Source organism: Pleurodeles waltl, chromosome 12 (genome assembly GCF_031143425.1).
Source record: "Pleurodeles waltl isolate 20211129_DDA chromosome 12, aPleWal1.hap1.20221129, whole genome shotgun sequence".
Taxonomy (NCBI): domain Eukaryota; kingdom Metazoa; phylum Chordata; class Amphibia; order Caudata; family Salamandridae; genus Pleurodeles; species Pleurodeles waltl.
The window spans coordinates 624,006,203-624,031,627 of record NC_090451.1 but is presented as its reverse complement, the minus strand read 5'-3'; the positions used below and the strand labels follow the sequence as shown (position 1 = coordinate 624,031,627).

The window sequence follows — 25,425 nt, the reverse complement described above, 5'->3', positions numbered from 1 at the left end:
CCTACCTGGTGGACCTGGGCACAAGCAGGAGCCCCAAGAGGGTGATCCATGTGAACCGCCTTAAGCTCTTCCATGACAGGGCTGATGTAAATCTGTTGATGGTAACAGATGAGGATCAGGAGGCAGAGAGTGAACCTCTCCCTGATCTTCTGTCATCAGACCCAAAAGATGGCTCAGTAGATGGAGTGATCTACTCAGACACCCTCTCTGGCCAACAGCAAGCTGATTGTAGGAGAGTCCTACAACAGTTTCCTGAACTCTTCTCCCTAACCCCTGGTCAGACACACCTGTGTACCCATGATGTGGACACAGGAGACAGCATGCCTGTCAAAAACAAAAATTTTAGACAGTCTGACCATGTTAAGGAAAGCATCAAGGTGGAAGTCCACAAGATGTTGGAATTGGGAGTAATTGAGCGCTCTGACAGCCCCTGGGCTAGCCTAGTGGTCTTAGTCCCCAAACCTCACACCAAAGATGGAAAGAAAGAGATGAGGTTTTGTGTGGACTACAGAGGGCTCAACTCTGTCACCAAGACAGACGCCCATCCAATTCCTAGAGCTGATGAGCTCATAGACAAATTAGGTGCTGCCAAATTCTTAAGTACCTTTGACTTGACAGCAGGGTACTGGCAAATAAAAATGGCACCTGGAGCAAAAGAGAAAACAGCATTCTCCACACCTGATGGGCATTATCAGTTTACTGTTATGCCCTTTGGTTTAAAGAATGCCCCTGCCACCTTCCAAAGGTTGGTGAATCAAGTCCTTGCTGGTTTGGAATCCTTTAGCACAGCTTATCTTGATGATATTGCTGTCTTTAGCTCCACCTGGCAGGATCACCTGGTCCACCTGAAGAAGGTTTTGAAGGCTCTGCAATCTGCAGGCCTCTCTATCAAGGCATCCAAATGCCAGATAGGGCAGGGAACTGTGGTTTACTTGGGCCACCTTGTAGGTGGAGGCCAAGTTCAGCCACTCCAACCCAAGATCCAGACTATTCTGGACTGGGTAGCTCCAAAAACCCAGACTCAAGTCAGGGCATTCCTTGGCTTGACTGGGTATTACAGGAGGTTTGTGAAGGGATATGGATCCATTGTGACAGCCCTCACTGAACTCACCTCCAAGAAAATGCCCAAGAAAGTGAACTGGACTGTGGAATGCCAACAGGCCTTTGACACCCTGAAACAAGCAATGTGCTCAGCACCAGTTCTAAAAGCTCCAGATTATTCTAAGCAGTTCATTGTGCAGACAGATGCCTCTGAACATGGGATAGGGGCAGTTTTGTCCCAAACAAATGATGATGGCCTTGACCAGCCTGTTGCTTTCATTAGCAGGAGGTTACTCCCCAGGGAGCAGCGTTGGAGTGCCATTGAGAGGGAGGCCTTTGCTGTGGTTTGGTCCCTGAAGAAGCTGAGACCATACCTCTTTGGGACTCACTTCCTAGTTCAAACTGACCACAGACCTCTCAAATGGCTGATGCAAATGAAAGGTGAAAATCCTAAACTGTTGAGGTGGTCCATCTCCCTACAGGGAATGGACTTTATAGTGGAACACAGACCTGGGACTGCCCATGCCAATGCAGATGGCCTTTCCAGGTTCTTCCACTTAGAAAATTAAGACTCTCCTGGGAAAGGTTAGTCTCATCCTCTTTCGTTTGGGGGGGGGGGGTTGTGTAAGGAAATGCCTCCTTGGCATGGTTGCCCCCTGACTTTTTGCCTTTGCTGATGCTAGGTTTACAATTGAAAGTGTGCTGAGGCCTGCTAACCAGGCCCCAGCACCAGTGTTCTTTCCCTAACCTGTACTTTTGTATCCACAATTGGCAGACCCTGGCATCCAGATAAGTCCCTTGTAACTGGTACTTCTAGTACCAAGGGCCCTGATGCCAAGGAAGGTCTCTAAGGGCTGCAGCATGTCTTATGCCACCCTGGAGACCTCTCACTCAGCACAGACACACTGCTTGCCAGCTTGTGTGTGCTAGTGAGAACAAAACGAGTAAGTCGACATGGCACTCCCCTCAGGGTGCCATGCCAGCCTCTCACTGCCTATGCAAGTATAGGTCAGTCACCACTCTAGCAGGCCTTACAGCCCTAAGGCAGGGTGCACTATACCATAGGTGAGGGTACCAGTGCATGAGCATGGTACCCCTACAGTGTCTAAACAAAACCTTAGACATTGTAAGTGCAGGGTAGCCATAAGAGTATATGGTCTGGGAGTTTGTCAAACACGAACTCCACAGCACCATAATGGCTACACTGAAAACTGGGAAGTTTGGTATCAAACTTCTCAGCACAATAAATGCACACTGATGCCAGTGTACATTTTATTGTAAAATACACCCCAGAGGGCACCTCAGAGGTGCCCCCTGAAACTTAACCGACTGTCTGTGTAGGCTGACTAGTTCCAGCAGCCTGCCACACTAGAGACATGTTGCTGGCCCCATGGGGAGAGTGCCTTTGTCACTCTGAGGCCAGTAACAAAGCCTGCACTGGGTGGAGATGCTAACACCTCCCCCAGGCAGGAGCTGTAACACCTGGCGGTGAGCCTCAAAGGCTCACCCCTTTGTCACAGCCCAGCAGGACACTCCAGCTTAGTGGAGTTGCCCGCCCCCTCCGGCCACGGCCCCCACTTTTGGCGGCAAGGCTGGAGGAAACAAAGAAAGCAACAAGGAGGAGTCACTGGCCAGTCAGGACAGCCCCTAAGGTGTCCTGAGCTGAGGTGACTCTAACTTTTAGAAATCCTCCATCTTGCAGATGGAGGATTCCCCCAATAGGGTTAGGATTGTGACCCCCTCCCCTTGGGAGGAGGCACAAAGAGGGTGTACCCACCCTCAGGGCTAGTAGCCATTGGCTACTAACCCCCCATACCTAAACACGCCCTTAAATTTAGTATTTAAGGGCTACCCTGAACCCTAGAAAATTAGATTCCTGCAACAAGAAGAAGGACTGCCTAGCTGAAAACCCCTGCAGAGGAAGACCAGAAGACAACAACTGCCTTGGCTCCAGAAACTCACCGGCCTGTCTCCTGCCTTCCAAAGAACTCTGCTCCAGCGACGCCTTCCAAAGGGACCAGCGACCTCTGAATCCTCTGAGGACTGCCCTGCTTCGACGACGACAAGAAACTCCCGAGGGCAGCGGACCTGCTCCAAAAAGACTGCAACTTTGTTTCAAGAAGCAGCTTTAAAGAACCCTGCAACTCCCCGCAAGAAGCGTGAGACTTGCAACACTGCACCCGGCGACCCCGACTCGGCTGGTGGAGAACCAACACCTCAGGGAGGACCCCCGGACTACTCTACGACTGTGAGTACCAAAACCTGTCCCCCCTGAGCCCCCACAGCGCCGCCTGCAGAGGGAATCCCGAGGCTTCCCCTGACCGCGACTCTCTGAAACCTAAGTCCCGACGCCTGGAAAAGACCCTGCACCCGCAGCCCCCAGGACCTGACGGACCGGACTTTCACTGCAGAAGTGACCCCCAGGAGTCCCTCTCCCTTGCCCAAGTGGAGGTTTCCCCGAGGAAGCCCCCACTTGCCTGCCTGCAGCGCTGAAGAGATCCCTTGATCTCTCATTGACTTACATTGCGAACCCGACGCTTGTTCTAACACTGCACCCGGCCGCCCCCGCGCCGCTGAGGGTGAAATTTCTGTGTGGACTTGTGTCCCCCCCGGTGCCCTACAAAACCCCCCTGGTCTGCCCTCCGAAGACGCGGGTACTTACCTGCAAGCAGACCGGAACCGGGGCACCCCCTTCTCTCCATTGAAGCCTATGCGTTTTGGGCACCACTTTGAACTCTGCACCTGACCGGCCCTGAGCTGCTGGTGTGGTGACTTTGGGGTTGCTCTGAACCCCCAACGGTGGGCTACCTTGGACCAAGAACTGAACCCTGTAAGTGTCTTACTTACCTGGTAAAACTAACCAAAACTTACCTCCCCCAGGAACTGTGAAAATTGCACTAAGTGTCCACTTTTTAAATAGCTATTTGTGAATAACTTGAAAAGTATACATGCAATTGAAATGATTCAAAGTTCCTAATGTACTTACCTGCAATACCTTTCAAACAAGATATTACATGTTAAATTTGAACCTGGGGTTCTTAAAATAAACTAAGAAAAGATATTTTTCTATACAAAACCTATTGGCTGGATTTGTCTCTGAGTGTGTGTACCTCATTTATTGTCTATGTGTATGTACAACAAATGCTTAACACTACTCCTTGGATAAGCCTACTGCTCGACCACACTACCACAAAATAGAGCATTAGTATTATCTATTTTTACCACTATTTTACCTCTAAGGGGAACCCTTGGACTCTGTGCATGCTATTCCTTACTTTGAAATAGCACATACAGAGCCAACTTCCTACAATATCTATAAAAATTCTGCGTTGGTCAGTGGCAGCAGCTATTCATTTATTTTCCCCCAAATGCAATAAGCTAAAACTCTTCAGCATTTATTTACGTTTATTTAAACAAATATTAATATTTTTCTTGGTAATTCAGTCCTTTATTTGTTTTTGTTTTCATTTACATCAGGGGAATATCAAGAAATCATGTAAATGAGGGTGCGTGGCCAACAATATGGTGGGCTATATGTGTCCGGAATAGGTCCGGATGGGCCCACTTCAATCCTGTCTTATTCCTGCCCTTTGCTGCAGATGGAGACCTCAACGATTCTACCACAGGTGAAATGACTGAATGATCGGGCTGTTGGCTGACCGGTGTCGGGGGAGTTGGGGAGGAGCGCTTGCGGCGACCCGGCTTCCGAGGTGCAAATGCCAGCGAGGACGGAGAAAATCTAAGTCGGCACTCCATTGCACAGCTCCCGAGAGGAGATGGCGATGAGCCATGCACTCGGGGCTAATCCCCAACAAGTGAAGGAGGCCTGTGAGCGAGGGGACCCATCAATCCTGGCTTGCCACGGGAGAGGGAGATTGGCAGCTGGCTTCAAACTGGGCCAACACTGCTGCAGCGTCATCTTGGGTGCTCGACCTGCCGATTGCACGGAGGAGCATAGAGAAGTGTTGCTGGTGGAGGCTGCGGCGGGTAACTGGGGCGGCGTCCGCTGGATGGTAGGCAAGCCCTGGCAGCGCGTCTGCTGTTGCGATGGACCCTGGGGGCACCTCCGGACGGCGCTGAAGACCATCAGAGGGAGGCCTGGAGAGACTGCGCTCCTTCCCTCATGTTCTTTGGGGGGTAGGGGAAAGAATGTTCCTGCACTGCCTCCCACCTGCTTTTCCTGAGGGTGGAGAAGTTGAGGACTCTGATGCCGGCGGTTGGCGGGGGGTTGTTCTGGGAACCCTTCAGCTCCGCGGGGTGCCCACTGGGCCTGGGTCTGAGATCCGGAGACCTCGAGAATAACCCCCATGATTAGGAGTGGATTGCCAGAGCGGCTGTTCATGAACTTCGGCCTTATCACCGGATTGCATTGCAGCTCATAAGTACTGTACGCTAACTGTCCCTGCATTGCACCTGACGCCCCTACAGAAGATGGATGGGTTTGACAGAATTAACATAAGGCCTTGGAGCACTGACCTAGGGAAGACATTGGATGTCCACCGCTAGGCCTGAATTCATATATTGAGGGCCCCGGAATCAGAGACAGCAGATGTGAGTAGAGGAGCCTGTGGTTGTAATTACTTCCTGAGAAACAGGGCCTACAAGTGGTAAGTATCATTGAGGGGGATGCCGGCGATTGAGCATCGCAGGCCTGCTCCTAATGCTTGCCTAAATCCGGCCTGGGACTACCCCTGATGGGGGGAAGTGATCGCTTTCATACTACTGCGCCGCAGTGGTAGACACTCCATGACAGGCCCCCTGCCACCTCAACATTGCTAAAGACAAGGAATTGACACCTCCCAAGCAGGGTGGGAAAGATAAGTATACAAAAATGATGGACTCCCCTGCCCGGGGCGACACCTCTGTACGTCCCCCTGACAATGAAGACTTACTACTGCCCATTCAACAACCCTGAATGGCCTTAAAAACCAAGGTTGATGAGGTGGCGGTAGAGGTCTCCCTGCTAAAGCAAGTCCTTCGCAAAGTCGCTGATGGAGTTACTGTGACTGAAGAGCGGATCTCTGAATTAGAAAACAAGACTAACACGCACAGTGAAGTACTGCATGCAGTACACGCACTCACAAAAGACCTTCTCTGGCAGGTGGATGATGCAGAAAATCTCGCAAGGCGGAACAAACTGCACTTCGTGGGATTCCCCTAGGTAGCGGAGGGAACCAACATACCTTTGTTCTTGGAGACCTGGATAAAAACTCAGTTCTCCTCTGTGGACCTCTCAACGTGCTTTGTGATTGAAAGAGCTCACAGAGCGCTGACCTCAAAGCCGATCGAAACAAACTGAATTGAACAAGGTCGACTAGGTCGAGATGGACAGAGACACTAAACAGCAAATGCATCAAGGGCAACAAGTTGTAACACTGAAAGGGCCCACCACTGGCTTGGAGACACTAAAGGCCTGGTAGGGGACCTGTACAGCTCAAAAAACATTTTCCTGTTATTTTCCTAACTTTCCTCTTCGATTCTCCTTTTCGTACCCATTTTTCCTACTTCCTTTTTCATTGCATGAATCTATGAATGAGTGTATTGCCTATCTCCTATAAGGAGAAGTGGGCCAGGGCCATAATCACTGGCTTTAGTTACAAGTTCAATGGACTCTGTGAAATGAGGTGAATGGGTGGAGTGATTGATCCCGTTCAGGACGGTTCCATTTAATTTGTGTTTAAGATTGAGATAGGGTGGGCTACAGACCCCTTGGACCTGATCCTGTGACCTGATCGCCATAAAAGAAGTATGTGTCGGTATGCCAGTGGGGTGGTGGTGGTGGTGGGGTTGGGGAGGAGGGAGTTGGGAGGGATTGGTGCATGATGTTAAAGTTAATCCAATCATTTAAATCTGCTTGTTATGAAGCTGGGAGGCAATCTGTTATACATGGGATGTCTTGTGATATGATGGGGATACTTGAGAATGTTACACCTGTTGGTATGCCTTCATCTAACACTGAGCTACAGGTACGAGCCATGCTTACCTAAATGTCTAGAGGATGGGTAATAAAGTTGAGAGGACTGGTAGTGACCTTTATAAAATGACAGAAGTCAGACATTGTTCTCCTGCAGGATACACATCTTTGCGGTAACCACTCTCACTTTCTTGCCCATGGTGCTTGTACCATGCTGGTGCATGCCGGGTTTACCTCTGATGCAAGAGAAGTAGTAATTCTTGTCCGGAAGATTCTCCCCTTCCAAGTCAATAAGCAATGGTTAGACCCCAACGGAACGTATGCTGCAGTTCAGGGACTTTGGGGTAGGGAGGAAGTCACCATTATTAGTATCTATGCGCCCCCTCACCTGAAACATTCTACATACACTGCCATAGCTGAAATCCCACAGGCAAACCGAATCTGCGCCACATATTATTGGGGAGACTTTAATGATGGACTGACACCTGCACTAGATGGAACACAAGTACCTCTTGTTTCTGGAGCGCCCAGACCTTTTCACGTGCAGCAATTAGCGGACACTTTGGGATTAACAGATATATGGAGGCACAATAATCCCAATGCAAGATGCTAGTCCTATTTCTCAAGGGCCCATAATGTATTTTCTAGGTTAAATTATATTTACACCTGCAGGAGAAGTGGGAATGATACAGAGAGCAGAATACTTCGCAAGGGGACTATCTGACTTCTCTCCCCTATGGGTTACTATTGGTGGATGCTGGGACAGGTGTTCCAGGTGGAGGCTGAATGCCTGGGAGTTAGGGGACGCTGCAGTCCTGCAGGAAATTAGAACAGACACAGAGCTGTGTTTTAAAGAAAACCAAAACACTGTTGGGTCAGCGGTGACATTGTGGGAAGCTTATAAAGCGGTAATAAAAGGCAGAACACAGAATATTATTGGCTATAAAAGAAGGAAAATGTTGGAGGCCCAAAAAGGTATAGAAGATAGATTGACAGTCTTAGAGACTAATCGTAGATGATCCCACCCCTCTGACTATTGGACAAATGGAGGCCTTAAGGGCTAAATATAAGATGCTAGCCATTAATGAGATAAAAACCTGCTTACTTGCTAATCAGCATTGCCTCTATGAGGGTTGTGACAATACAGAGAAACTGCGGCATGGCTGACCCGAAGGAAACTAGAGACGCAGTGGGGGACGGACAATACGACTCAGATTAAGCCTTTTTGGGGGAATTTGCCTATTTTTATGCAACCCTCTACAGAGAGAGGTCGTCAACTACGCAGCATCAGATAGAAGCATACCTAAATGCTGTAGATATGTTGTTACTCTCTGCGGAGGATGCTAAGTCCTAAGACGGTGACCTAACCCTTGCCAAAGTGAGAGATGCATTTGCTAAATTAGTCACTGGGAAGACCCCGACCCTAAAGGTGTCTGGCTGATTTTTTTTTTTTAAAGACAGACGGACCTAGTTGTACCTCATCTACTCAACCATATATGCTGCAGTGCAGGAGGAGGCATGGATCATTTTATTATGACCTTGACCCAAGATCAGATTCTAGCTCTCAGCAAGATGACTGTGTAAACTTCATGCTATCTAAATGCCTATAATATTAACGTAAGCTTTTTGGTGGCACTTGATAGATACCGCTGTCCTCCACAGGACTCAGTCGCTGAATGATTTTCATGCTCTCCTTGCTTCAGTGTTGGAATGCTGTACGTGAAACGAATGTTTTATTGTTTCTTTTCAAAATCTAATAAATACATTTATTTAAAAAAAAGAATGAGTGTAAATGCATTTCAGGGACACAGCCGTCTTAAACTGGAGTATGTCCAATATTGTAATCTTTTTTACATTCACATGTTGTACATCATTCTGCTCTCTCATTGTCTACTGGTAGTCTTCCCCCCCTCACCCCAACCCCACTTCTCCCCAACCCCACTTCTCCCCCATGGGCAGTGTCAGACATTTAGTTTTCTGTACATCCTTTTGGGTTGTCACACGTACACACTGAAAGCCCGTATGCGGGGTCACTGTCTTCATATTCTTTCACCCGCTGATGGCTCTGAAAGTACAATCTAGAGCTCTGAAGTCGTTGGAGAACCAAAGATGAAATTCTATTGAGGGTTCATTGCCAAATGTCGACCGACTTTGAAGGAATCAATTTACCCTCGAAGAAAATGGGATTTTTTTAAAGCTTTTTTGATGCAGACATAAACCACTTCTGTCAGAAATTGATCATGGGGAGGTGGAGCATAACTGCCTTAGGTTCTGTCTGTCTGTCCCACTGTAGGTTCGCTTAGAAAGACTGCACAAGATCTTCAACCTTTGTTTGCTGAAATGCCATAGATCAGAATGGTGTAATGAGGGTGCAGAATTCCCAACCCTGAAAAGAAGGTATAAGCAGAGGTCTGCACATAAAACCATGAGAAGGTCACAGCAGAAACCCCTAAGGAAGCAGGCCTTTAAGGTGTTATCACTGTGTTCAATACCCTCGTTAAGAGCGCAGCAGGCACCTTTCAAGCTAAGCTGGAAGAGGAACAAATTGAATCATGTTTTTTTCCTGGAGACTTACCATGCCACAGAAAAAACTATTTCCTCCTAATGCTCCATCTGTCCTGTATATATATATATAGTAACAGCGGTTTCCATTATTGGCATCCCGGTGCACAAGAGCCAACACACTTACTACCACAGGCCACGACTGGGCAAGTACAATAAGAGGATGGGGATGGTGGGGTGAAAAATGGAGAGGTCAGCTGCTACCCAATGGCAGCTTGCCTTCTCCAATTGCGCTGCTCAACAAAGATGGACACCAGCAATGGGAGGAGTTGGAAGAGTTCATGCTAAATCTCCCAGAACAGTACAGGAAAAGGATAAAGGCAGTTGCCCAGAAGGGCAAGACCATTTTCAAAATTTGCCTAAAGTCTGCACTGGGTGCTGCTGATATAGTCAGTAGGCAATTGTGGACAGACGCCACCCTAAGAAGTAACGCAAGCCTGAGGATGTCTGGTTTCAAGGAGGAGGTGTAGGCGGCAGTAATGAACATGCTTTTCACAGGTGAGAACTTTTTTGTGCCAGCAGTTAACAATTTGCAGAGAAAGAAGAATGTCAGTGAGACAGCAAAAACAAAGGGTGCTTTGCAGTTTGGAGGCCCATTTCTAGGAGGGGATGTACCAAGAGGAGGATCACAGTCTGTCACCCACATGTCAGCTTCAAGCTACAGATTATCCTTTTCAGTGAGACAGCAGAAGAGGTACCACTCTGTGGGTGTCAGGACCCCGAGCATGAGATTTTCTAATGGAGCTTCCTCTGCACATAATACCTGTAGGGGGGCAGGATCGGAAGATTCCTTTAGGAATGGAGGATCAACTCCTCCAATAAATGGAAACTAAACAGAATTCAGCATTGTTATAGCGAAAAACGAATGCATATCATTCCAAACATCAGGCCAAAAGCAAGAACTTGCAACAAGGAAGAGAGGCTGCGTCTACAACAAGAGATCATGCAGGCAAGCAGTAAAAAGGGTCCCAAAAGAAAAAGTACATAAAAGGAGTCAATTCTGTTTATTTTCCTAGTGCCAAAGCCAAACCAAATTGTGATTGAGGATGAAGGACTAAGAAAACAAAAAGTAGCACCGAAAACAGGATTTTGAAAACAGAGATTTGTTTAGTTTAAGTCTGCGTTCAAAATACAGTTCTAAACTTCCAGTCTTTATAGAGTTCTGCTGTTTATACCTCCGGCTCATGTTGATGTTCTGCATGGAAGTGTTCTGCCGTGTTCAAAAGTTCTCCTTTTACTTTTGGTCTAGTATTTCCGTGGTTTATCACTCCTTTTGCTGAGTAAACCTCTCTTAATACCAATTGGACTACCATCAAAATGATCACCTGGGACACCCCCCAGGGTGTTATGCTTTACCACGCAGAAGTCCTAAGTGGGCTATCGCTTGGATTTGTTATGCTTCAGAATGGAGCTGTTCATACACTGGTGTAACCTGGTTGAACTTGAGGACAGTTGAACTCTCCTGTTGTAAGGGTCATCATTCACCTGCTGAATGTGACCCATACATCTCACTAAAAGTACACCTATCAACTGTAGTGGCCCACACAAAGAGCATTATAGGAATATAGATATTTAACTTGCTGGTAATCAGGAGATTCCTAAAAGGACCAAAAAGAGAAGCCCCACCAAGGTCAAGACCCACATCACTATAGAACTGAAATCTAGTGTTAGCATAGTTGATAGGGCCACCTTTTGAGCTTATGCATAAGGTGGGACTCAAAGGCCTAACACTCAAGACAGCCTTCCTGATTGTCATCACCTTTTTACGAAGAGATAGGAAACTACTTGCAGTCACAACACAGGAACCATGCCTGCAACTACTAAGGATAGAGTGGTTATGAGGACAGAGGTCGATTTCTGACCGAAGTAATTTCATGTTTTCATGTCAACTAAGCCGTATTGCTACCTACGTTTTTCCAATGGATAAAATTCAGAGAAGTTCATTTCAAGACTTGTTGATGTCACAGCACTCATCAAAGGGGATGGCATTAAGCAGATTGCAATCCTTTCTGGAGAAAGGGTGCTCGAATTAAAACAAAAACCAGTCCCAGATACAACTGACTCCCAATAATCCAGGAAATACGTCACCTATGGTGAGTCTGTCATCAGACACAGCATCCTAACTGCATTTAGTGCGGGCAACTGCCTCTCCAGTTCCTCCTCCTCATCCAGCTACTCTCGGGGATCCTCAGCCAAACTATCTTTGGCGGCACCTCAACCAGTGATTTGCCTCTGGCATCTTTACCAGAAAGTCTCCAGACATCAGATGGTGTTCCTTTTCATTGTAAAGGCACTCTAGGAGGTCCAGACTTTCTCCACACTGTTCTAGGTCCCGAAGATGTACTCTGTCAACATACCATTCTCATTCAAGATCTCATATCTGGGTCATCTTGGTCTTCCGTCGGGGATTATTCACCTATGCAGTGTCAACTTCAGAAATCTGTCTGATAGACAGCATTGCCACTTTCAATGAGGTTCTGGTCAGGGGGTCAAAAAGTGAAGCTTTCTACTAAGTCTTCATACAACTCAGTCATTTGTGAGACCTGATCAGCAAGCTATTACACCTTGTTTCAATCAGTTTAGAGCCTTTGGTAGATTTTTTCTTTTTTTGAAAGTCCGCCCCAGCTGGCTGCAAAATAAATATGAGCCCCCATATTAGAGTTGTTTTTCCTGCACACAAATTCTCAACTCGATTCTGTCATTGTTTCTGTTGCCGGGAAAAGCATTCAGTTTTTTCCCCTTTCAACCTTGCATTCTGAAACTGGAAGTAAACCGAGAGATGCTGTTGGCCATAAAGCCTGAGAAACACCAGTACCTGCCATTTAAGCTGCCCTTACAAATACCAGTGCTTTTGTGCTACACCTTTTCTAACTGTTCCTTGTAAGATTTTCTTCAACATTAAATGAAGAAATTTTCTTGAGAAGCTAGGGAAAATTTTAAGGAGATCTTACACAAAGGGTTGGATGATGTTCAATTATGTCATTAGTGTTTTGGGTTGTTCATTCAAAAGTGGCATTCAACAGATGTTGCCAATATTTAGCTATAAAGCATTTGTCCTAGTGCTTACTTCCAGGATCGAAGTCAGAAATCCAGCAGAGAACACTAAATATGTCCTTCTCTTTAACTTAGTTATTTGGTGCACACATAAATGAGGAGATGTAGTGTATTGATTCAGAGATGGTGGCTCTCAAGGTAGTAGGTTTAGAAATAAAAGGAAAGAGAATTGTAAAACTTAATACAAGCCCTGGCTTTGCGGCTATTCCCAACTGGTAGTTCAAACCCTCCAGTGGCCGCAGCAATACCATTAACAGCAGCAGAAGCAGATGTATCATCCTGGAAAGTCTGTTAAAGGCAGAGATGGAAATCAAACTTTTGCCATGGGGCAGTGGGAAAGCCACATGCGAAGCTGTAATATATATTTTCCATTACGTTTGCCTCTCTTATGGTGGGTAAGAAATCGAATGGAAAAGTGAAAAAATATAGCAGGCGATTGCTGGGTGCTTAATATTTTGCAACATTGCTTTTCACTGACGTTGAAGGCTTTTCCACTCGCTAATCTTCCAAAGAAGTCTTCCTTACACCAACAAGACTTACTTCAGCAACAGGTCACAGTCTTATTCTGAAGGAAGATATGGAGAAGGTCTCTCCTTCCCAGAGAGAATGGGAGTATATCTTTGTGGTTCATAAAAAGGTCCAGGATAAGAAGAATTCAGGGACAATTACGATTTATGATGAAAAATGTGTGTGTAAAAAACATTTCAAGTGCTGGCCCTACACCCTATCTCTTCTCATTTGAATCAGGGAGACTGTATGTGAGCAATAGATTTATTCGGTGTGTATTTTTCCATTTGTTTCACAAAGAAACATTGCCCCTTTTAGTGGTTTGTTGTGGCAAACAATCACTTTCAAAGCAAAGTCTTTTCGCAAAGATTAAACAAACTTTTTTTTATATACTTGGCAGTGATGATTGCACACTTCAGAAAGATCTTTTTCTCTCCTTACCTGGATGACTGGCTCATGAAAGCATCAAGTGCTGAAGAAATCACACAGCCCTACTACATGGCAGTTTAAATTCTGCATTATCTGGGCTTAGGAATAAATCCTTTTTCAACATAGTACATACATTGAGGGGCGTTCTTGGATATTCATCTAAAGGCTATCCTTTGTTGGAGAGACTCACTTCTACTCTTCTCAAGTGTACAAGAGATCACATCTGATGACACTCAGATCTCTTCTCTACATTGGCCGATTGTATTGTGCATATTTCTGGTGTGTCAGACTGTTCTGGTTGAGACTGTTATAAGGCTGTCTGTGAGATCTTTTTGTCATTTATAGGCCCAGTCATAAGGGGTTATCCACGAGAAAGCAATCTGTTCCTAGAAAGTTGGTATCAAGCATTTTATTGTGTTATAGCAATGCTGACTAATCTTTAGTCAATTTTACAAGCTGCCTGACTATAGAAAGTTTACAAAATCTACAAAGCAGCAATATGTAGATGTAGGAAGTTGGCTCTGTATGCACTATTTCAAAGTAAGGAATAGTATGCACAGAGTCCAAGGGTTCCCCTTAGAGGTAAGATAGTGGCCAAAAGAGATAATACTAATGCTCTATTTTGTGGTAGTGTGGTCGAGCAGTAGGCTTATCAAAGGAGTAGTGTTAAGCATTTGTTGTACATACACACAGGCAATAAATGAGGAACACACACTCAGAGACAATTCCAGGCCAGTAGGTTTTTGTATAGAAAAATATATTTTCTTAGTTTATTTTAAGAACCACAGGTTCAAGATTTACATGTAATACTTCAAATGAAAGGTATTGCAGGTAGGTACTTTAGGAACTTTGAATTAGCAAAATAGCATATACAGTTTTCACATAAATCACATATAGCTATTTTAAAACTAGACAGTGCAACTTTCACAGTTCCTAGGGGAGGTAAGTTATTGTTAGTTCTTGCAGGTAAGTAAACCACCTACGGGGTTCAAATTGGGGTCCAAGGTAGCCCACCGTTGGGGGTTCAGAGCAACCCCAAAGTTACCACACCAGCAGCCCAGGGCTGGTCAGGTGCAGAGTTCAAAGTGGTGCCCAAAACACTTAGGCTTCAATGGAGAAGGGGGTGCCCCGGTTCCAGTCTGCCAGCAGGTAAGTACCCGCGTCTTCGTAGGGCAGACCAGGGGGGTTTTGTAGGGCACCGGGAGGGACACAAGTCCACACAGAAAGTACACCCTCAGAAGCGCGGGGCGGCCGGGTGCAGTGTGCAAACAAGCGTCGGGTTTGTAATAGGAATCAATGGGAGACCAAGGGGTCTCTTCAGCAGTGCAGGCAGGCAAGGGGGGGGGGGCTCCTCGGGGTAGCCACCACCTGGGCAAGGGAGAGGGCCTCCTGGGGGTCACTCCTGCACTGGAGTTCCAATCCTTCAGGTCCTGGGGGCTGCGGGTGCAGGGTCTTTTCCAGGCGTCGGGATCTGGGAATCAGACAGTCGCGGTCAGGGGGAGCCTCGGGATTCCCTCTGCAGGCGTCGCTGTGGGGGCTGAGGGGGGACAACTTTGGTTACTCACAGTCTTGGAGTCGCCTGGGGGTCTTCCCTGTAGCATTGTTTCTTCACCAGTCGAGTCGGGGTCGCTGGGTGCAGTGTTGCAAGTCTCACCCTTCTGGCGGGAATTGCAGGGGTCTTTAAAGTTGCTCCTCTGGAAACAAAGTTGCAGTCTTTGTTGAACAGGGCCGCTGTTCTCTGGAGTTTCTTGGTCCTTTTAGAGCAGGGCAGTCCTCTGAGGATTCAGAGGTCGCTGGTCCTGGGGAAAGCGTCGCTGGAGCAGTTTTCTTCCGAAGGGGGGAGACAGGCCGGTCGGGCTGGGGCCAAAGCAGTTGATGTCTCCGTCTTCTCTGCAGGGTTTTTCAGCTCAGCAGTCCTCTTCTTCTTTAGGTTGCAGGAATCTGAGTTCCTAGGTTCTGGGGAGCCCTTAAATACTAAATTGAAGGGCGTGTTTAGGTCTGGGGGGTTAGTAGCCAATGGCTACTAGCCCTGAGGGTGGGTATACCCTCTTTGTGCCTCCTCCCAAGGGGAGGGGGTCACATTCCTATCCCTATTTGGGGAATCCTCCATCTGCAAGATGGAGGATTTCTAAAAGTTAGTCACCTCAGCTCAGGACACCTTAGGGGCTGTCCTGACTGGCCAGTGACTCCTCCTTGTTATTCTCATTATTTCCTCCGGCCTTGCCGCCAAAAGTGGGGCCGTGGCTGAAGGGGGCGGGCAACTCCACTAGCTGGAGTGCCCTGTGGTGCTGGAACAAAGGGGGTAAGCCTTTGAGGCTCACCGCCAGGTGTTGCAGCTCCTGCCTGGGGGAGGTGATAGCATCTCCACCCAGTGCAGGCTTTGTTACTAGCCACAGAGTGACAAAGGCACTCTCCCCATGTGGCCAGCAACATGTCTCGAGTGTGGCAGGTTGCTAAAACCAGTCAGCCTACACGGGTAGTTGGTTAAGGTTTCAGGGGGCACCTCTAAGGTGCCCTCTGGGGTGTATTTTATAATAAAATGCACACTGGCATCCGTGTGCATTTATTGTGCTGAGAAGTTTGATACCAAACTTCCCATTTTTGAGTGTAGCCATTATGGTGCTGTGGAGTCCGTGTTTGACAGGCTCCCAGACCATATACTCTTATGGCTACCCTGCACTTACAATGTCTAAGGTTTTGCTTAGACACTGTAGGGGCACAGTGCTCATGCACTGGTGCCCTCACCTATGGTATAGTGCACCCTGCCTTAGGGCTGTAAGGCCTGCTAGAGGGGTGACTTATCTATACTGCATAGGCAGTGTGAGGTTGGCATGGCACCCTGAGGGGAGTGCCATGTCTACTTACTCGTTTTGTCCTCACCAGCACACACAAGCTGGCAAGCAGTGTGTCTGTGCTGAGTGAGGGGTCCCCAGGGTGGCATAAGATATGCTGCAGCCCTTAGAGACCTTCACTGGCATCAGGGCCCTTGGTACCAGGGGTACCAGTTACAAGGGACTTACCTGGATGCCAGGGTGTGCCAATTGTGAAAACAAAAGTACAGGTTAGGGAAAGAACACTGGTGCTGGGGCCTGGTTAGCAGGCCTCAGCACACGTTCAATTCAAAACATAGCATCAGCAAAGGCAAGAAGTCAGGGGGTAACCATGCCAAGGAGGCATTTCCTTACAGTAGATCAATAATGATGGGTACTTTTCAAGGCATTACTGTCTTGAGTCATACTCCAAAGAAATTGGCCTAGGTGTTTGTACTGTAAGGTTTTTCTGTTCTGTTCCTAGTCTAATTATCTACTTTTATATATATGAGTTTGTTATTCTAATCTGTGCATATGACTAAATGAAAATCCACTATTTCTCCAGTGTAAACTTCGTTATATTCATAGACACACCTCCCTTCTCCCCAAAGATTAGACAAGGAAATTTCTCTCTTGGATTCTTTCATTTCCTCAAAAAGAGAACATGCTCACCAACCACTGTCAGGGTGTGATGGGAAGCTGCTGTAGTATCCTTCCTTAAAAAAACAGTGGCAGTTATCCAGGCTTTCCAGGCGGCATCTATTGGACTACATTGTCTTTCTTTTCTCCCATTTTTCCGTTAAAAAAAAGATTTGTCAAAGAGTTAGCTTGACAAATTGTATTTAAACTTCGGCTTTCTGTTTTTATATTGACTTTGTTTTTAAAGAAATTAAATGTAATTTTGCTTCAGTGTCCTCGATTAGGGTGCCAGACACTTTACTTTGGTTGTTTTTAAAAACTGACGTTTCATAATTGAAAATAATAAGCTTCTCACATTGCTTCTGGGCTGTGACAACCAAGGCCCACTGGAACAAAGGGGGAGGACCAAACCTCTGGAGCCAACATAGTAGGCTGGCCTTTGAAGTTTGGTGGGAATAGGATCTGACAGTGATGTCCGCAGGGACACAACTGAGGCAGTTGGTGGAGTTCTTTCCAGAGGTAACTTAAAGCTGCCATGTTGAATTGTCTCAGAATGCTAAGCAGGCAGATGGGCCATTGGTGGAGGGATGGTGTGGAATTCTAGGATTGGTCAGGGGTGCCTGACACCTAGGACTTTGCACTCCCACCTAACCCCTTCCTAAGGGAGAACTAGTTGAGAAGTTGCTGGACCCTGAAGGCATCAATGGCAGAAAGGATGCCCACCTAGAAAGAGAAGACAACTGATATCCTGCGAAGATGGACTAAGGACTTTGTCACCATCTGAACTAGGATAGGTCTTACTACGGCCAGTGGTGCTGGCCTCATTTTGCCCCCTCCCCCCATGACCAGGGAGGAAAAACTCGAACCACATTGCCCCCCACATGTGCTTTGCAGGTACCCAGGATGCTATGGTACGTGGTGAGTGCAGGAAGGAGGTTTTTTTGCTGGCTAGTTTTTGAGAGACTGTCCAAGATGTTCCCAACAGCAGGTAAGGAGCACCAGTAGCCATGCAAAAGAGAAGGCTGGTGCAGGGAGCCAAAAGGTTCTCCTCTCCATACAATGGTCCCTTTTGAAGGCAATAAGGCTTAAAGAAAATGCTCCTGGTGTCTTTCCCTAGATTTGCCCATGGTAGCCGAAGATATAATGCATTAAAGATTGACCTTTTAAATCAGAAGAATGAGTGTTTGGCGCTCCACAGCATTTACAGGAATTTCCCATAGGGACTCCAAACCCCTAGGAGACGACACAATCTTTCTTAAATTTTAATTTAACCCATCTGCCTAGGGAGGTGTCGTGCTTAGCACCCCACCACCCCTCGCAGTGTCTCCCTCATCCCCAGGGACCCATCCCTCCAGGATGAAAGAGAAAGTGAGGAAGGCCCCAGGTCAGACTGGAGCTCCGGAAGCGATACTGGTGACTTTCTCGCAACGGGTTCCCATCTGGCAGGCAGCGGGTGCCCCAGCAGTAGTTTCCTCCGGTGTGGAGCTCAGACAGGAGAATCAGTACACCAAATCTCTGCCCCGATACAGAGTGTCGGCGGGTGGAAGAACTGGCAGGGCAATATGGGAGATGGCTCCTTGTGCTGCCTGCATTGTACCATAGGCTAGATGTCCAGGAAAAGGGACAAGAGCACACAGTTTTCTAAAAATAGGTCGTGACGAAGGGATGCTTTGAACACCTGCTATTCAAACAGTGATTGCTCCTATATGGAGCACCCCAAAGTCCTCTGGGGCAGGGCCTGAAATGGTGGTTCTGTGTTTTGTGGTGCTCGAGAAGGGGCAGGGACACCACCAACTATTAATGAAGAGTGTTTGGGATGGCTGCATGAGGGGCGGCAGCACGACCACCAAGAAGTGTTTAAAAGTAACATGCACTATGTCTCCTAAGGGCATTACAGTTATGCCCTCAGGAGCAGTTGTACTATTAAATTAAGCACGCTTAGAACTGGAGCCTTTGCTTGTGGGCTCTGGAGTGTCGGGTCCCCTTGTGGTTGGTCCCATGGCTACATCTTGTGGCCTATAGCAAGTAACGAAAAACTCTAATACATGTAATTTTGAATGCAAATACTTTGACAGTGTGATTTAACAATTCATGTTTTATGGTATACTAAATGCCTATAACTAGTAGTATTGGTTTTATTGATGTATATGATGATGTAAGGCGCAAGCATAAGGGTGTATTGTTATTAAGGTAGTGACAACCTGATAAAGCCAGTAGAGTATTTATCTGTCTGTCTGTCCAGTATTGAGATCATGTGGTTTAGGACCCTCTAAGGATAGAGGGCCTTATTACAACTTTGGAGGAGGTGTTAATGCGTCCCAAATGTGACGGATATACCACCAGCCATATTACGAGTTCCATAGGATATAATGGACTCGTAATACGGCTGGTGGTATATCCGTCACTTTTGGGACGGATTAACACCTTCCTCCAAAGTTGTAATCAGGCCCATAATGTGATATGAGGGTGTCACCAAAGGTATTCCATCCACCTTACTAAATCCATAGTGGTTAATAATGTACTTTTCCTTTTTAAAATGAAAAGCACTGACTGGGCAATAATTTATTAAGTATTGTTGTTGTGTGCCATTGAATTGAGATTACCAACCCACAGCACCTACCCTGACTAAGCCTTTGACTGCTCTGATTCATTAACCTAAGAGTCATGTGCTAGAATGGGGTACTTTGTTACCATTAAAAAGACAATTGTGGACTTATTACTTACTCGGACTCACATCCTTCAGAAATAAAAACACAATTTCATGCACCCACTATTTGAAGCGGTTTACAAGCGTCACTGGAATCTTCAGTCCTTCTCTGTTTTAAAAAATTGTGGAAGATATTTAATTTAGTTTGCTTTTTGTTAATTTTCCCCCCCATTTTTTTAGGATTATTTGTTTGCTTACATAGAGGATCGGCAAGTCCATCACAGAGAAAACAGGTTACAGCTATTGTGTAGAATAACTATCAGTATTCATAACTGCCAATTGAAACTAATTGCTCCTAAAACTGACACTTGGTACCTTTGACTAGAAATACGTCAACTGAGACGCTGACTTTATTTTGTCTTGTACAGAACTCCTCGCCAGTTATAATGATGAGGATATTTACCTTTTCAACTCTTCTCACAGTGATGGAGCAGAATACATCAAACGATACAAGGGCCATCGCAACAATGCCACAGGTAAGGCACTTTTCTATGAAAGGATTTTCAGTGGGTGGTGTCTAAAGCAACAAAGATAACAATCTAGATCTTACCTAATGAGACTTGGAACTGTGTAATAGAGTGTAGAGAATCTTGTTTGGGGAATAAAATGTAAAGGGGTTCAAGCACCCTGTTGATGGAAGATTAAGCTGGGGCGGTTGAGGAAGGTGGGGACATTTGGTATCTGGGTAAGGTACTGAAAAGTAGGGGAGAAAAGTGGAGAAATACAATGCAGCTTTCTGATATCTGTGACTGGAGTTTTGGTTAGTTGAGAATGTACCTCAGTGTTGAGGTGGCTAAGGTTGGCTTCATGGTGATAAATAAGCTGATATCCATAGTGTTATAAAAGTGAGCTCCTGGTTTGTGGGGTGAGAAGGTAATACTAGTGAAGTATTAGAACTTTGCAGAGGTGGTGGAGCTTGAAAGAAGTAAAAATATATTGTTAATCGGGAGGATCTCATAGTGGTGTACACCATCTTTGTATTGAGCACAGTTATCAAGTTATTAAATCATTGAATCACTTGCATCAAGGTTTCAGCACATAAATAACTTGATAATTCAGTGCATCTCTGGAAGCCAGCACCCAGTATCAAAGGATGGGGTTGAAAATGTGAATTAACTGCTGCAGTTCAGGAAGTGGAAAGGAAGTAGCAGATGGCAAAGGTACGTACATAAACCAATACTTAAGAGGGTGCCTTGCAAATTGTACTACTTTCTGGTGCATTGGTCTCAATTCAGATTCACTCAAATCAGGTTTCTACCCAAGGCATGCTTCATTACTATTGGTGCATATAAGATCTACCCTGCTCACAGCTGAATTTTGCCGAGATTTAAAACTTACATAGCTGACAGTCTACACATGACCTTGTCCTGTTTGAGAGTGCCAGAGTTTTAAAGATGCGTGATGGCTCAATTGAGATTTGCAATGGGCATTTTAATAACCTACTCCTTGAAACTTGCTCATTGGAATTACACCAAAATATAAAACGTGGAGCATGCATTATGAATGTGTGGCCCTCAAAAGCCACATAGATATAGGTTGACTATAGAGCTGATGTAGGATTTATTGTGTGTGGTGCTGGAACACATTGAGTGATATATGGCAGAGGAAACTCTTAATGGCCAGAGTGAGGAACAAAGCAAAACTGTCAAATAATTGTGAGTGCGGTAATTGTTAGCAACCCCCTGAAAGTGGGAGTGATCTTCATGTACTCCCATTGACACCACTGTTCCTGTTTTGTATGCAACCTGAAATCTGTTTTTGTTACCTTAAAATTGAGTTGATAGTCTTCCAACCCTGGTGGCCCTAATTCCCCCTCGCTAAGTGTGAAATGTTCAGTTTCATTATTAGAATATTTCTTTTTTTTTTGGCCTTGCTCCCTACCACTATTCTATGTAAGCCAAAAAAACAATGTGGAGAAAAATAAAAAAATACACATCTACTTCAGATTTAAAGAAAGAAATACACGACATATCAAGTATGAAAAATACATTGTCATATTCAAAAGGAATATATATGTTTCAGCTACTGAAACAAAAAGGCTTGAAAATCAAAGTTTCATATTTTGAGGAAAGAAACACCACAGACTTCTGTTAAATCGAACTACAAAGCGACACAAAGGTTGTATTGAGGGTTTCAATTTGGGTAGTGTTGTTGACTAATATCAATTCATTTTAGCACTTTTCTGAAGCCCAGGTGTGGTGAGAACAGGCACATTGAATACAGGGCCTTAATTATAAAGTGTGGTGCATGTTTAAGATGAGGTGGAATTCTGAGACCTTGTGAAGGGCCTTTTCTGTAAAATAACCTTGTCCTTTTTGATGACTAACCCAGGAGGATGTTTTCTCATCGTAAAGCTTTCCAAGCTGTGTTATTTTCATCATCTGATCTAATTACTGGCACCAATATAGGATCTAGAATGTTATAATTGAAAACACTTCTAAGCTTCTTCCAGAGCCCTCAAGATGGACAGAAGATGCAGGACTATAGATATTCACTCTATATGTGGGTGTTTGGCCCCAAAGCCGGATGGGAGGTTCTGGAAATGGACATGGATTTTGTGGGTTCAAGGGATGGAGAAAGTTCAAAATAAGACCATTTGAGAGTGTGATTCCCAGGAATTAGGTATTTTCTCCTGTAATGAGTTTTCAGTTGATTTATGTGAAGGTATTCATGTATGAATGAAGAGAAGAATTTTGCTTACATGAAGCTCGAGGTAGTTTCTTAACAGTTCACCTTATTAAAAATGCAGCGTGGGGGTTGTGGCCTGGGAGGGGACCTGGTAAAATGTGTCTCCCTTGAGCTCTCCGCATGCGGCCCCAATCCCCCGTAAATGTACTGAATTTGTCAGGAAAATTACCCCCACCGACCCCTGGTTCCTGCAGCAAATCGACTCCTGGGGCCCCCAGCTATATGCCCCTTCCTGTCACTCCATGACCTGAAGCTTCTGCTCTCAGAGCAGTGGAGTCGCGGCAGCCGGCCCATCATGGGGCTGAGCCGGGACACAACGTGGGCTTAGGCCTCACGTGGAGGCCCTGTGTCTCACCTGGGGGTGGGGGTGCGCTTCCCCCCCCCCCCTGAAGAAGCGGACGCCCAGCCTTTGAAGGCTCTGACGTCCCGACCGGACCCAATGTCTACAAATGAAGTGGTAGGAGGGGCACGGTAGCTAAATCAAGGCCACACCCGACTTGCAGTGCGGGCCGCACCTTGCCCGAAGCAGCAGGGCCTGAATCAGTGGAGGAGCAGTTCTCAGCATAAATGCACCTTTTTGCCTCATAGACCCTCAGTGGCCCTAACCTACCCAGCATCAATGACGCAGAGGTGAGTGAGGCGCTGGGACCTGCCTGAAACTGCACCAGAGGGTCACTGATGGTGTGAGCCTTGGCTGGCGACGGGGGAGCCGGGCCAGAGGTTTGGCAACACTTCAAGGGGGCGTACAAGCTGCCAGACAATTGGAGAGCCTTGCCAGTGACAGGGGAACCGGCCTAGAGGTGTGGCAACACTCCACTGAGGCTTACCAGATGATGGGTGTGAGAGTAACAGCCGTATAGGGGTCATCATCAGAGACCCCGATGGTGGAAGGGGGCCTACTGATAACAACACTGTATACCTGGGCCCCATCCTGCGGGGGCTACTTAATGGACTCTCTCCAGCCTCTCCTGCTTGCCTCGCTGGCCTTGAGCTATTTTGCTCATCGTGCTCTCTTTTAGGGGTCGTCCTTTCCATTAGAGACCTTTCCATAATGCCTCACAAGGGACAGTCTGCGGATGGCCGGAGAGTACGTGCAGCATTTTATTTTATTTTATTTTTTTACTACAAAGCACAGCTGGCTGGTTTCCCTGCATAGCCAGCCCAAGATGGTAACACTGCTCTCTCTCAAACTTGAAATCAACTCACCTCACTCCCTGCAACCCTGCTTGAGACTTACCAGTTCCTAGAGAGTGATACCTCTGCGATACTTAGGGTGGCTCTGGGCACCTATACACTGTCTATGGCGTAGATTAGACCCCCTATCAACACTGTTGTGGCCCGGACTCTCCTGCTGACGTGCCAGTGAAGACTAACCTCTCATTGCTGACCCCTTATAATGGCGACAAACAGGACAAAGTCTCCCTGTTCCTCCTTAATACAAGTCATGCTCCAAAAACCACAAATGCCTCGCTTAGTGAAAGAAGGCCCTCAGTCTCCGCCTTCTAGTCAGGGAACTGGCTCGGACTCCAGGCCCCTGCAACTAAAGAAGACATTTAGCTTCTCCTCTCCAAATTTTGCAAGTACCTTACCTTGCTTCGACCAGACTTCACTAGGACTATGACTGTATTTGATCAGTCCTTACATCAAACTGATGCCCGTCTCGTGACTGTGGAGACAGCTGTACAAGATCATGCTCTCCACACCATCGTTTGAACAGCCCACATTGAGAAACTGGAACGGGGATAGCAGGCGCTTCATGATCAGATCAACATTGAGAATTGTTCGAGGCGTAACAACATTTTCATCAGAGGCCTTGCATCCACCAACCTGCAAACAGACCTTGCGTCTCAAGTTCAAGCCCTCTTTGCACATCTTCTCCAGCTGCCCAATGATTGTCCGGTTCTCCTAGATCATACCCGTATGGTGTTCTCCACTTTCCAACAGCAGAAAAACCTGGGCCGGGCACTCTAACTAGAGTACATTATATCCACCAGAAGGAGCAGATATTGCGAGCCTCCCACCAACAAGAACAGATTGTCTTCGGTGGGGACTCCATCTCCCTGTACCAAGATATCTCTGCCCACACATTAGCCCATTGAAAAGACTTTAAGGACATTACCCATCATCTACAAGAAAACAAGATTCCATACTGCTGGGGCTTTGTGCTCCGCATCCACTGCACACACCAGGACAAGAGGATTGCTGCCTGCACGCCTCAGGAGGCCAGTGAGGCCCTTGATCTGCTTCCCCCTTCCGACACAGATCATCCGGGAGTCAAAAGACCTCGCCTTGGTGGATGGTGGGAGGAACTGGCATTTTCAGCCATCACCGCAAGCAAAGAAGGTGCGCAAGCGGCGGCAGCAGGTTGATTGAGACTGGCATCCCCTTTCTTCCTATAAAACATACTTCACCTTGACCTCTCTCCTGCAGACTCATACATGTATTATGGCTTTCATGTTTTGGGACCATTGGGGTTGCTCTTCCTTTCTCCGACTTCTTTCTTTCCTCCCGACGAACATCAATCTCGCTATATGCAACAGACTGCGAGTACGGGGATGTTGACTTTTCCATCAAGTTAGATAGCACCTACACAGATAGGGAAGGGAGGCAGATAGGGCTGCGAGGTGAGTTTGGCAACACCTCGTTAACTGTAGCTTTGATCTGTGGTCCCATTGAGGATAGAGAAGTATTCTATGCTGACCTCTTTCTGAGACTGTTACTTTAAGAGATGGGAGTCAATATTGAGCGGTGACCTCAATGTATCATTATACCCCCAGCTTGACCGCTCACACCCCAGATGGGGTGAGGCTCGCATGCCCACAGCCCCAGCTCAGGGGATCCTAGACCTGACCTTCATAGATGTCTGGCGACACCACCCCAGGAATTCAACTACAGATATTACTCTGTCCATAGGACGTATTCCCGACTAGACTACTTCTTAGTCTCCCAGTCCTCACTCCTTAGACTGCTTGACTTCAAGATTATTGTTCAAGCCATTTCTGATCATGCCCCAGTTTGGCTGACCTTGAGTCCAGTCGTCCCCCAACAGTCTTTTCGTAGACCATGAGTCATCA

General features: G+C 46.6%; 1 protein-coding gene across 3 annotated transcripts in view; it reads left to right on the top strand.

The window, feature by feature from the left end:
- DCAF8 (DDB1 and CUL4 associated factor 8) overlaps nucleotides 1–25,425 on the top strand; it is a 285,829-nt gene that overhangs the window by 171,177 nt on the left and 89,227 nt on the right. For all 3 annotated transcript variants that reach the window (XM_069217992.1, XM_069217990.1, XM_069217991.1), the window contains one exon: nucleotides 20,032–20,139. In XM_069217992.1, coding sequence (XP_069074093.1) covers nucleotides 20,032–20,139 — 108 coding nt within the window. The remainder of the gene's footprint in view (nucleotides 1–20,031; nucleotides 20,140–25,425) is intronic.